At 51.2% G+C, this 13,269-nt stretch overlaps 2 protein-coding genes across 8 annotated transcripts in view; one reads left to right on the top strand and one right to left on the bottom strand.

Moving 5' to 3' along the window:
- Positions 1 to 6,442: 6,442 nt before the first annotated feature.
- LOC309633803 (NUT family member 2G-like) lies at positions 6,443 to 12,364 on the bottom strand (the record flags this gene model as incomplete). The annotated part of the gene is made up of 9 exons (XM_082403049.1): positions 6,443 to 7,318; positions 7,753 to 7,869; positions 8,261 to 8,530; positions 8,703 to 8,728; positions 8,946 to 9,354; positions 9,551 to 9,584; positions 10,232 to 10,360; positions 11,315 to 12,029; positions 12,334 to 12,364. The coding sequence occupies 9 exons, from the start codon at positions 12,362 to 12,364 to the stop codon at positions 6,443 to 6,445; spliced, it is 2,607 nt and encodes an 868-aa protein (XP_082259175.1).
- LOC309632966 (uncharacterized protein) overlaps positions 12,196 to 13,269 on the top strand; it is an 86,284-nt gene continuing 85,210 nt past the window's right edge. For 4 of the 7 annotated variants that reach the window (XM_082401099.1, XM_082401098.1, XM_082401095.1 and 1 more), the window contains exon 1: positions 12,196 to 12,404. In XM_082401099.1, the coding sequence (XP_082257225.1) occupies positions 12,379 to 12,404 (26 nt within the window). In that variant the 5' untranslated portion in view covers positions 12,196 to 12,378. The remainder of the gene's footprint in view (positions 12,405 to 13,269) is intronic. The other 3 variants (XM_082401096.1, XM_082401094.1, XM_082401097.1) reach the window with 1 other exon arrangement.

Genomic DNA, 13,269 nt, shown 5'->3' with positions numbered 1-13,269 from the left:
AGAATGTTCCATATGTACTTGAGAAGAATGTATATTCTGTTGCTTTTGGATGGAATGTTATATATATATGTTAAATCCATCTGATCTAACATGTCATTTAAAGCCAATCTTTCTTTATTGATTTTCTGTGTGGATGATATATCTGTTGATGTAAGTACGATACTCAAGTCCCGTACTATTATGGTATTGCTATTTTTCCTTTGAGGCCTATTAATATTTGCTTTATTTATTTAGGTGCTCCTATGTTGGATGCATAAATATTTACAAATGTTATATACTCTTATTGGATTGACCCTTTTATCCATATGTAATGTCCTTCTTTGTCTCTTGTTTTAAAGTCTATTTTTTCTGATATAATTATAGATAGCTACCCCAGCTTTCTTTTGGTTTCCATTTGCATGGAATATCTTTTTCCATCCCTTCAATTTCAGTCTGTGTGTGTCTTTAGCTCTGAAGTGAGTTTCTTATAGGCCACATATAGATGGGTCTTCTTTTTTAATCCATTCAGCCACCCTATGTCTTTTGATTAAAGCCTTTAGTCCATTTACATTTAAAATAATTATTGATAAGTATGTATTTATTGCCATCTTGTTAATTGTTTCCTGGCTATTTTGTGATTTCTCTGTTCCTTTCTTCTCTTGCTCTCTTCCTTAGTGGCTTAATGACTTTCTTTAGTTGTATGTTTAGATTCCTTTCTTGTTATCTTTTGTGCATCTACTCTAGGTTTTTGCTTGGTGGTTACCATGAAGCTCACATATAACAACTTATATTTTTAACAGTCTATTTTAAGTTGATAACAACTTAAGTTTGAATGCATTCTATAGGTCAAAGTTTTTACTCCTCCCTCCTCACATTTTATGTTTTTGATGACATATTTTACATGTTTTTATGTTGTATATCCCTTAACTAATTATTTTAATTATAAGTCTTTTTACGAGTTTTGTCTTTTAACCTTCATACAGCTTTATAATTCATTAATCCACTACCTTTACGATACACACTTACCTTTACTGGTGAGATTTATACTTTCATGTGTTTTCTTGTTACTAATTAGTGGCCTTTCTTTTCAGCTTAAAGAAGTTCTTTTAACAATTCTTGTAAGGCTGAATTAGTGGTGATGAACTCCTTTAACGTTTAGTCATCTGGAAAACTCTTTTATCTCTCCTTCAGTTCTGAATATAACTGGGTGAAGTATTTGCTGGGTGAAGTATTCTTGGTTGGAAAGATTTTTCTTTCAGCACTTTGAATATATTGTGCCACTCCCTTCTGAGTTGTAACATATCTGCTAAAAAATCTGATGATAGTCTTATGGAAGTTCTTTTGTATGTAACCAGTTGTATTTCTCTTGGTGATTTTAAGATTCCCTTGTTATCTTTAACTTTGACATTTTAATTTTAATATTTCTTGGTATGGATCTCTTTAGGTTGATCTGCTTTGGAGCTCTCTGGGCTTCCTGTATCTGGATGTCTGTTTCTTTCCCCAGGTTAGGAACAGTTTTCAGATATTATTTCTACAAATGTTTTCTGCCCCTTTTTCTCTTCTCCTTCTGGAGTTCCTATAAGGTGAATGTTATTCCATTTGATGTGCCATAAATCCCTTAAGCTATATTAATTATTTTCATTCTTTTTTCTTCCTTATTCTCTGATTGGATGAGTTCCTCTGACCTGTCTTTGAGTTCACCTATTCTTTCTTGTGCTTCATCTACTGTATTTCTAAGTTCAGTTATTGCGTTCTCCAGTTCTGTGACTTCTATTTGGAACTTTCTTATATCTTCTATTTCTTTGTTGAAGTTCTCACTGTTTTCATCCATTTTCCTTCTGAGTTCAGTGAGCACTTTTATGACCATAACTTTGAACTCTTTATCAAGTAAATTACTTATGTTCATTTCATTAAGATTTTTTCCTGAGGTTTTATCTTGTTCTTTTTTTGGAGTATAGTCCTCTCTTTCTTCATTTTGCTTGACTCTCTGTGTTGGTTTCTACGCATTAAGTGCAATAGTCACATCTCCCAGTCTTGAAGAGCTGTATGACAGATGAACCTTGTCATTTAACGCTGTCTACTCTTGGTTGTCTCTCAAACCTTTGTGATTGTCTAAGCAGTTTATTTTTAATAGACTTGGCACACCCTCCCAGCAGTTGAGGGTGTGCCAAGACCAGTGAGCATCCCAAACTGGAGGATCTCAGTCAGCACCTAGATTCAGGTTGATAGGAAGCCAGACAATTTGGTAACAGCTTTTAAAGAATGCAAATATATTCAGTCCTGTGAGATTGCAAGTGTAAGCCTTGCTGGGCCCCAGAAGCAAGCAATCTGAAGATATTCCCTGGGGAGCAGTCACAAGAAAACAGGGCTTCAGATAAGTGTACAAGCTCCATTCTGGGAGATACCAGTGAACTGTAGTAAGGCAGAGTGAGGGTGGAAAGATGGTACCCCCAGCCTACCTTCCTTGAGAGCACATCCGTAACCTCTAGATGTGTGCTGAACCTGAAGCCTGCTCTTAAGTCTTGTCCCTACTAGCAAATAGGCCTTTTTCATGTAAAGGCTGGGACTGTGTCTCAGTCTGATGTGTAGTGGTACATCCTGGGGGTGGTATCCTGCCAAGAACTGTCTCTCCAATTGTTACAGTCCCATGGGATGCAGAAAAGAGATCCCTCCTGGCCTCCAGAGCCAGGTGATCAAGGAGCATCCCCTGAGTGGAGGCCACAAAAGTGGGATCTCCCGTCTTGGAGATTCTGGCTCTCTGGAGCACATCAGAAGGAAAGTGTGAAGATGATGCTTACTGGCTGGAGTGAGGCGGTGGGAAGAGTGCAAAGATGACACCATCTGAATAAAGGGGAAAAGGGGAAAGAAAAAAAGAAAAAGAAGAAGAAGAAGAAAAAAATATATATATATATAGCAAGACAGAGGAAGAGCAGGGAAGAAGGAGCCAGCTGGCTGGAGCACAAAGTTGTCACCTGCAGGAAAGGAAAAAGGGGGAAAAAGATGGCACCTTTCAGCTTTATCAAGGCAGAGAGAGAGCAGGAAGATGGCACCCGCCAGCCTCTGTCCCTGGGGAGTATTCCAGCAGGCCCCTGTTCCTCAGATTAATGCTTTAAAATTGGGAAGTGAGTCTCTTTCACAAAAAGTCAGAGTGCTTTTCAAAGGGCTGCTTCTGCACTTGGCCCTGGGGCAGGTGAGTCTGTGCACAGGCCCTTTAAGAGCTGTTCCTCAGTCCACCACAGCCCTGTGGGTCTCATGGGATGTGCCTTGTTGGTCTTCAAAGTCAGATGTTTTGGGGGTCTATCTCTCAGGTGCCAGCCTTAAAAGTTGGAGTGCCCAATGTGGGGTCCAAACCCTTCACCTCTCAGGGAGAAGCTCCAGGTTTTGAGCTCCTTCCTGATTGTGTGTCTCCACACCAGGGATGGGATTTATGGAAAAATTGTGTCTCAGCCTTTCCTACCTGTTTTGATGTGGTTTTCCTGATGTGAAGGGGTTGCTCCACCATCTTTTAGTTTTTTTCAGAGGAAAGTTTTCCATATGTAGCTGTAGATTTGGTGCGTTTGTGGGAGGAGGTGGGTTCAGGATCTTCCTATGTTGCCACCTTGAACTGGAACCTATTTACTATGTTTTAAATTTTGGTTTTCAATCGTTCAGTTTGTTACTAGTATATGGAAATATGATCAATGTTGTGTATTAATGTTTACGTATAGATCTTATATTCTGAGATCCTGCTACAGCAATTTATTATAATTTATTATGAGTTTTCTTATACATTCCTTGGAATTTTCTATGTAGACAATTATGTCATCTGTAAATAATGACAATTATATTTCTTCTTTTCTAATATGTATGCCTCTGTTTTCCTTTTCTTGCTGCACTACACTAACTAGAATCTAAAGTACTACATTGAAAACTAAGAGATGAGAGTGGACATTCTAACCTTGTTTTTGAACTCAGGGAAAAACATTCATTCTTTCACCATTTCATGTGATGTTAGAAGTAGGTTTTTTGTAGATGTTCTTTATTAGGTTGAGGTGGTGACCTTCTATTCCTAGTTTTCTGAGCATTTTTAATATGAATGGGTGTTGAATTTCGTTAAATGCCTTTTCTGTATTAATTGGTGTGACAGTATGTGTTCCTTTAGACTCAATATGGTAGATTACATTGATGATTTTTTACCATTGAACCAGGCTTGCATCCCTGGAATAAATTCCACTTGGTCATAGTCTGTTATTCATGTGGATTCTGATGGTAGGTATTCTTGTGGATTTCTTCTAGTAGGGTAAATTACGGTTCCCCAAAAAGGTCCGTGTTTAACCCCTCCTATGACAATATGTGAATGTCACCTTGTATGGAAAAAAGGACTTTGCAGCTGCGACCAAGTAAAAACTCTTGAGATGAAGAGATTATCATAAATTTTCTGGGTGGGCTATATATAAACACAAAGATTTGTATAGGAGGGACACAGGAAGAGTCAGAGTTGGAGAGACCATGTGATGAGGGAAGCAGAGATTAAAGTGATGCACTTTGAAGATGGAAGAAGGGACTAATTCCAAGGAATGCAGGCAGCCTCTAGAAGACAGAAAGGGAAAGGAAACAGATTCTCCTGTAGGGCTTCAAAAGGAACAAGCCCTGAGACACCTTGACTAATAGACTACTGAGCTGCAAAAACTTTCTTTCACAAAGGGTCAAGGAGGGCTGGGAGCACATATGTGCTGCCCACCTGGACAGAGGAGGACCTGTGAGGCTGACCTACAGATTAGTGGAGGTGGAGAGACATGAGCCCCTTTTTCTCCAAGCTCTTTGCAGGGTCCAGCAGAGAGCCATGCCACCTGCGGAAGCCTGCGGCCCCAGTTTTGCATGCTGATGGTGTAGGGGTCATGTTCAGGGAGTCCCTGTTGTCCTAACCCCCGCCTGGGTCCTGGGGAAGGAATCAGAACTCAGAACCTGGAGAAGAGCCTTTGGCCAGCAGGGAAGGGGGGTGAGGCCCAGGGCAGGTCTACAAAAGATCAGAGCATCTGAGTGCTTTAGGAGGAAGGGGCTTCAGAGGTGGGCCAGCACAGGCTGTGACGGAAGCTAAGCAGACTGGGAGGGGGGGCAGTTCGGGGAGACAGCAGGGGTCTGCTCCCTGCCCCTCATTGTTTGCTCGTCTCACCCTTATGAGCGGGTCATTTCCCCTGCTCTGATGATTCGAAGTCTCTGCCGGCACCCACAGGACGGTGACTGAGGCCTCCACACTCCTCAGCATGGATCCCAGCTCCCACCCAGATCGGGGGCCGCAGACACCTCTCCCCCACCCCTGCTGCCCCTGTGAGCAAGCTGTTCTTGTGAAACACGGTCATAGTTTGTCAGGAGGAACTGTTTTCTATGGGAATACAAATCAGTGTTGATACCAATACACACACATGTCCAGCCATGGGTGGAAAGGGAATGGACAGTAGTTCTGGGGTGTCTTTGCACACCCCTAGGCCCCTAAGGCCAGTCCCCACAGCCACAGCCAGATGGGTCCTCCTCCCTCAGTTGAACGAGATGCTGCTGCACAGAAATCCCACAAGTTCCACAAAGGGGCCCAACTGTGGTTTCCCTTAGACACACCTGTAACAGGTGCCCCATGAATTTCCCCACGCCCATTCCCCTCGTTGCATCCTCACTGGGATTAAGAGGTAGCTGCCTCAACCACTCTCCACATTGCAATAATCCCAGTGGGACTAGAGAACGCTCCCGCTATGACGAGGCAGACAGTCCTGTCCCCATGGCCAAGACTTTTCCTCTCTGGTCAGGCCACCCACACAGGAAACCCTGGATGAGCGGAGGGTCACCCCAGCGCCATCGCCTGGCCACTTCAGGGAAGCAGAGAGCAGCTCCATAAAGACAAGGGCCATCTCCAGGCTCCGTCCTAGAAACTGGTTAGTGTCCAGAGGGCTGAGAGGCACAAAAGCAGCTCTCCCTCCCCAGACGGTTCAGGGATGCAGAAGATGATACAGATGCCCCAGAAGGCCCCTAGCCAAGCAGGCTTTAGAGAAGGGGATGATGAGGGGGTCCCTGGGGAAAGTGAGAGCTGTGCGTTCCCAGGGGCAGCCTGAGGAGTCCTTGTCTACGTGGAGGAAAGGTTTGGCCACCTGTAGATCCATAGCTCCTGTGACCTCCCTCACCCTTCCTTCCTCTCAGGATCGCTCTCTATGGAGCAGCTCAACACGAAGAAGATGACAGTGGCCTGAGATCATTTCCCACGAAAACTATCTTTATTCACAATTTACATACATCACTCCAAAGGTCCTGCCCACACCCACCTCCCCCACCTCCCTAACCCCCCACAATCGCACTTCCCCTTCCCGCCCTGCTGGTCCTGCCCTCCCTCCCTTCCCCCCACATCCTCCAGGATCAGCACTGGGGTGAGGAGGAGCCCCTAGGCTGCCCTGGGGGCCGCCCTGGGGGGCTCGCCCTGGAGGGCCGGCCCGGCTGTTCCCTACTGGCTGCAGTGCTTCCTCTTCCTCCTCTTCCCTGTGACAAAAGGGTCACGCTTTCTCTTTCTCGGCTGTGAGGGGCAAGCCAGGCCCAGAGCCAAGGCTGGCCTCCCAGAGACCCCATGGCCAGCCCCGGGGATGGACAGCTTCTCAGCAGCGGCTGGGCGCCCACACAGAGCCCGCTTCCTCGACTTGGGAGCGGCTGGTGGAGCTGGGCTGGGGCCTCTTCTCTGAGGGGAGGGGGCCTGGGGAGCACTCTGGGCCCCCCAACCTCCAGGGGAGGCCAGGCCTGAGGCAGGGGCAGGACTCTGGGACAGCCAGCAAGGCAGCAGGCTCTGCGGGGAGGCAAAGAGGAAGGCCAGGCTGGGGAGCTCCTCCTCGTCCTCACTGGACGCGTCCCTGGGCCCTCGGGTCTCCCGAACAGGAGACGCCTCTCTGAGAACAGACGCATCCCTGGGTCCCAGTAGAGGACCAGTGCGCCTTTGACCCTGGGGAAGGGAGGGCCGTCCGGCAAGGAATGGAGAGACCTCCTGACGTCCTCGACAGGGAACAAAGACTTTGGGCCCGAACGGGCCAGTATCTGTTCGGATGGGCCTATGAAGAGCCTCAAAATCAATCTCTGGTGGGCAGGCTTCATCACTGACCCCTCGATGGCGGTCTTGGTCGTGCCTCTGGGCACCTTGGCCGGCGTGGGACTCAGATGGACTTGAGCCCATTCCGGGTGCACTGTGGCTCGGGGCTGCCGGCCCACCCTTGTCCTCTTTCAAGGCCAGGAGTCGTTTCTGCACCAGCTGGTAGGAGGGAGGAGGACAGTGACGGCTCCACGCGCACGTGTGAGAGGAGGAGCACTGGGCAGTGGGACAATGGCCCTGGGGGGGAGGAGGGGACGGGTGACCCCAGGACTAGACTCCAAATACAGACACGGTGGCATTCCTGCCATCCTCCTGCAACTTATTCCCAGCTGTGTGTCCTTCCCTCCGCTCCCGGCTCCCCATCCTCTCCTTCCTATCACCCTTCACTGCACCCACCCCAGAAAGGGCCCTTCCCCATGCCAGGCCTCCGAGGCAAGGAAGGGACGGACAGAGCCATGTGGGCCTCCTGCTCTGGGGCCCTACCTCTCCCCTGCTCACTGGGGTCCCTCCGTGCCCTGGTCTTCCTGGCTGTCCCTTGTCTCCCCTGTTCTACCTGCGATCCCTCCCTCCTCTGGCTCCCCTGGGCCACCTGGTTTCGCCTGTCCCCTGGATCCCCTGGGGTCCCCCCTCCCCTGGGGTCCCCTGGCTCCCTGATTGTCCCTCTCCGTCCCCTGGCTCACTTCTTTAGGGCTGAGTCCTTCCTCCTGCTCCAGCTCCTCAGCAAGGGCCAAGAGATCCAGCTGTGGGTCTGGGGAAAGCAATTCTGCCAGGAATCGAGGGTGAATGACTGCCTCCACCTCAGACAGAAAGAAGAGGCTGTGAGCATCCTTGGCCAGGAGTGGCCTGTGACACAAGAAAACCAGGAGGGAAACTGAAAAGCAGAGACCCACCCCCACTCTCCTCCACAAGGCGGGGATGGTCAGCACACACACACACACACACAAACATGCACATACACAGTCACACACAAAAGAGCACATATACAGATGCACATACACAGACACACAAAGGCATACACACAGACACAAACATATACACACATACATCTGCGTAAACCTCCCCTAACACCAGGCTCAGGAACAAGGAGCTGAGCTTAAGTCCCATCGGCCTGAGCAGAACCCAGATCTTGGGTGCTGAGAGTTCCATGCCCTGGCATCTTGTAGACCCCAGGTTCCAGACCCAGCCTACCATGGTGACAAAGTCTTCCTGAGAACACAGCTTGTCAATGTAGCTCAAGAGACCCGGGTCCAAGTAGGTGCCGTCCTCTTCCTGCTTCAGCTCATTTCCGTCCTTTCCACATTCTGCATCTGATTCGCCAGTGGCTGAGTGGACGGGCCCCACCAGCGCCTCCATGATGTCCACATACTCCCTCACAGCCTCAGGGGGAATCTCCTTGGGTGCCTTGGGCTCCAGGGTCCGCTGGGATCTGTGTGGCTTCGGGTGCGAGGGCTGGGCCCTGGGGCCGGACATCCTGGGAGCACAGGCTGAGGCAGAGCAGGAGGAAGGGAAGGAAGGTGAGGGACTCCCAGTCCACCTCCTGACCACCGAGCGCACGTTGGTGAGGGCATTGTTTGGGGGACATTGATGTGGGTGTGGGAGGGGTCAGGACCATCTGAAGCCTCATGCACACTTGGAGAGGGGATGTTAGGGGGTCATCTAAGAGAGTCACAAGTAAGGAAGTGGGGAACCTCCAATTTTCTAAGGGTCTCCCCTTCAAGCCCACTACTTAGGCAGACTTCGTGTGGGGTCCTTTGACAGGGAGGTGTGAGAGGAGTTACAAAACTGACCAAGTCAATACCCCATAGTGACAAAGGGCAGCTGAGACCCCCACCCCCCCACCCCCCCGCCTCAGTGGCTGTTTTGGTTGAAAGACCAATGCCCCTGTCTTGAAGGAAAAGGATCCACATGGGGACAGTGGCCAACCCTAGGCCCCTGTTACCTGTGCCTTCCGCTCCAGTGGGAACCTGGGTGCCTGGCTGAAGGCGCACTTTCGGGGCTGGGGGCCCCCGAGGATCCAGCTTCGGTGGGGCTGGAGGAGGCAGGTCCTGCGCGCACTGCATCCACTGCAAATGCTGAATGTGCGTCTCCTCCTCGGCCGCAAATTCCATGAACCTGGGGGGTGACGGAGGCACAGGCCACCCTGAGAAAAAGGCCTGGGTTCTGGAGCCCAACAAAGGCAGCCAAGAATGAGGCACTGGGAGAGGATGTGCCTTGGGGCCGTCAAGGCCCTGTGAGGTGCTGTCCACAGCAGAGAGCTGCTCCTGGAAGTGATAACAAGATCTGGGACCCTTCCTTCCTCACCAGCACTGGAGGGCATTCAACAGCATAGACCCAGGTCGCTGAATTGAACCAGGTCAACGGGACACATGGCTGACCCAGGGGGCACCCTCCTCATGCCCCCCGTCTCCATCCAGAACCACATGAAGGGCTGACAGCCAGAGGCTGGAACAGGCATGTGTTCCCCACAGGGGTCCTTGCCCGAATCCAGGACCCTGGGCTGGGAATGAGAGTCCTGGAAGATAAACCTGGAGACAGGGCCCAGGAGAGGCTGGACGATGTGGATGCTGAGCTTAGAGGAGAGGCCTTCCCTTCCTCTGAGAGGCGCTCGTTTGTTTGGTTTTGTTTCTTAAACCAAGTGGATTACCATGGAGCAAACACTGGAAGGGCCGGAGACCCTTGGGCTGACGACAGCTGGCTTCCCCAGCTTCTTCAGGGATTCCAGGGTACCCACTTAGGCCACTTTTCATAAGGAGAGGGGGTCCCAAATCTATGTCAGTGGCCGCCAGCCACCCACCACTAAGGAAGCAGCAGGCTGGCGGGTGGAGCTCTTTCCCCGGCCCAGCCCATATGGCCGGAGTTGGACCCCTACTGGACTCACAGCTTCACCCTGCCCCGTCCTGAGACCTTCATGTCAAGGCAAGGGTAGGTCAAAATCAGGGGAAGGCAGAGCTCCTGGTGGAGGAAGGACAGAAGTCTCAAACTCTCAAGGTGAGGGAGGGGTTTCTGGAGGACAGTAGGGCCCCTGGGCTGCGGGGACCCTGTGCTGGGTGACAGCCCTTGTCCTCTGTCCTCTCTGATGAGCACCCCTACGGCCAGACCCTGCCCTCACCCACTCGCCTCACCCTCCACGCAGCCCCTGGGCCCAGGACGCTGACTCACTTTTCCGCCATCTTGTAGTAGATCATCTGGTCAAGGTTGCTTATGCGCCGCCATTCCTGCACGGCCCTCCACAGTCCCTCCTCCTGCGTCATGCTGGGCTTCAGGCGGGCCAGGGATCGAAGCACTGGGCTGTAAGCCCTCGGGGTCAGTCTCCGGGCACAGCCCAGGCCCCACCTGCCTGACCCCACCCGCCCATGTGGACCACACATCACTCAACCCAGAATGACTGAGCAACAGGAGGGTGAGAGGCGGGCGTCTGGGAGGGCAAAGACAAGCCTTCCCGGCCACTGCTGTCACCGCCTCACACTCACTCAAGGATGACCACCCACTCCCAGGCTAGAGCTGGGACATTGTGCCTTGGGGAGCTCTTTTCCTCTTCAAGGCTGCATTTTCATCATAAAAATCACTATCATCAATGAGGCGTGGCATGTGCCAACCAATCTGCTAACACTTCATAGATTAGCCCAAGGAGTCTTCGGCACAGTCCTCTGAGTGAAGTGTAATTGTCCCCTTTTTACGAGGGACCGGAGGTTTAGGATGGAAATGCCTGCCAGGCTCACAACTCTAGTGGGAGAGAGCCCACGCCCTTAGGAGAGCTCTACCATCACCCTGTTCCTCGTGGAATTCTCCACAACGAAGTGGAGGCATGCATAAAGCGCTCTCCTGGGCCCCGCGCTCCTCCCCCTCCTCTGAAGTGACCTCCCCTGGTCATGTACACTCAAGTCCTGTATGAAAGGACACGGCACCACAGGAGAGTGCAGCATCCACTCCTTGGCTCCTCACCTTACACCACGACCCACTCTGACTGCAAGTCTTCAGTCCATATTACCATGAGAATCATGGAAGAGCAAGCTGGCCAGACTCACAGGGTGGTGGGGCCAGTTGAGATAGGGCACATTTCAGTCCTGATGTCACGGACTGGCAGGCCCACCCATGTGACCGACAATGTGCCCTCTCATAGCATGGACATCGCCCTCACACCTTCCTTCCTGTATCCCTAGAAACCTAACGTGCGAGTCCATCCCCAGTTCCTCTTTATCTAAAAGCTCCCATAAGCTCAGGACCCCCTGAGCGTTCACTCACATGAGAAAGCAGGAAAAAGCTTCTGCATCAGGACTCCGGTGAAAGTGTCTCCGGGCCAGGGGCTTGAGGTGTTGCCAACGTCGAAAGTTACTGTACACGCTCTGGGTGTTAGAGGAGCCATCCTGCGAGGCGTTGGACTGGTTGGTGGCCAGGCGGCCCTCCTTGGAAGTGCCATGTGGCCATGGCCCAGAGTTCACTGGGCGAATGATAGGGGCCAGCTGGGCAGCTGGTGGTGGAGCTTGAGGAGGAAAGCCTGGGGTCCAGCCTCCCTTGCCAGCCTGACTAACTCCAACAACTGGAGCAGTCACAACGGTCCCCATCACAGGGGTTGCTAAGAATACGGGTGCAGGACATGCAGCACTCCTGCTGAGGGCCCCTGGAATGCTCCAGTTGAGGGGGGCCTGAGTAACGACAAAGGTCTGAGTCTGGGGGGCCTCCACTGTCCTCCCTTGTGACCTGACTTGGACAGTGAGGTTGCAAGCCCCAGGGGCACTGGGGCCACGGCCACCATTAGCCACCAAAGGCGTCCTGGGGAAAGCTGGCAGCAGCAGGCTGCTGCCAGGAGGGAATGCTGGGGTGATGGGACGTGGCAGGTGCTGCTGCCAGGGTGGCCGGTGCTGGGCGCCAGGAATGGGTGGAGGGAAGGGCACTGCCGTGAAAGTAGACAAGGAGGCACCGGGGTTCATGGTCACATCCGTTCCCAGCACTGGACATGCTGTGGAGGCAAAGGAAAGGAGTGAATGGAGGAGGAGAATGGGCAAGTGGGACTGAGGCTTTCTGTGGCATCAGAGTGTACATCTCCACAGGTCAGGGACACTTGGACAAGGGAAACTGTGCAGCGTGCAAATGTCTTCAAGTGATTTTCATGCCCTGACCTCCAGTTGAGAATTATTCCACTGGTGACCCCGTGCCCATCCACCAAGGTCCCTGACCCCTGTCTGCCGAGAAGAAATCGCCTCAGCAAGCACTGACTTGGAGAGCCTCCCTAAGGCACCCCCTGGCACCTAAGCCTCACAGGCTGTCTCCCAAGACCTGGAACTGGGTGGACATCCGCTCTGTGAGAAATGCCCCTCAGCCGGCGTACTAGCAGGTAGGGACCTTCTCCAAGGTAAGTTCTAGGCCCCCAAAGGCCCTTTGTGGACAGGCACTGTGTAAAATATTGGGGCCCCACCTCCTCCTCAGTCCTCCTTTTCCTGATGCTCAGTATAAATCCCCTCTTTCTTTCCTAGCCTCGCAAAACAGAACAAAATGCTGGAAAATATCTCTCTAATGGAATCTTGATACAAACCCTTAACACTGGCCCAGAATGCACCTGCATCTCAGAACAACCCACAGCAGACCTGTAACATGGGCCAGGTCCTGCCACCCCCTCCCCAGTGCCCAGAGTCACTGTCATCACTCAGGAGTTCTGTTCCTAGGAGGCGGCGCGGGTTGGGGGGGTCTGAGAAGTAGGTGCGTGTCCCTTAGATTCTGTCATTTCACAGCCAGTGAAGGCTGCAGAGGATTAAACAAGGGCCAAAGAATTGTCATGTTACATTGGTCGTGGGAGTACAGACCGCCTGTGGTCCTTCCCCTTCCAGCTCCCAATAATGGAAAGACAATCTAAGAAGCAGGCATAAGCCAGGTGCCATGGCGATCAAGTTGTCTGGAACACATCCTTGTTCAGGAGAACAAGGTACACACCACGGTGCACCTAATTAATTAGAACAGGTGTCATAGGACGTTTAATAATAACACAGAAGATCGTCTTCCTGCCCCTGGGCTACACTCCTTCCCCCTTTAAAAGAGGAAGCAGCCTTCACAGACAATCCACCCATAACAACCCCACTCCACATCTGTCCCCTGTCCATGAAGGAGTGACATGAAATATGAACAAACTCTTCCTCTCAAGGCAGCCTGAGAGTCCACCATGAGATATGGGACGAGATGAAGTAGGTCTGAAGTACTGCGATTCC

Source organism: Balaenoptera borealis (genome assembly GCF_965194805.1).
Source record: "Balaenoptera borealis genome assembly, chromosome: 8".
Taxonomy (NCBI): domain Eukaryota; kingdom Metazoa; phylum Chordata; class Mammalia; order Artiodactyla; family Balaenopteridae; genus Balaenoptera; species Balaenoptera borealis.
Note: the sequence above shows the minus strand (reverse complement) of the source record. Positions and strands in the feature narration are given on the sequence as shown.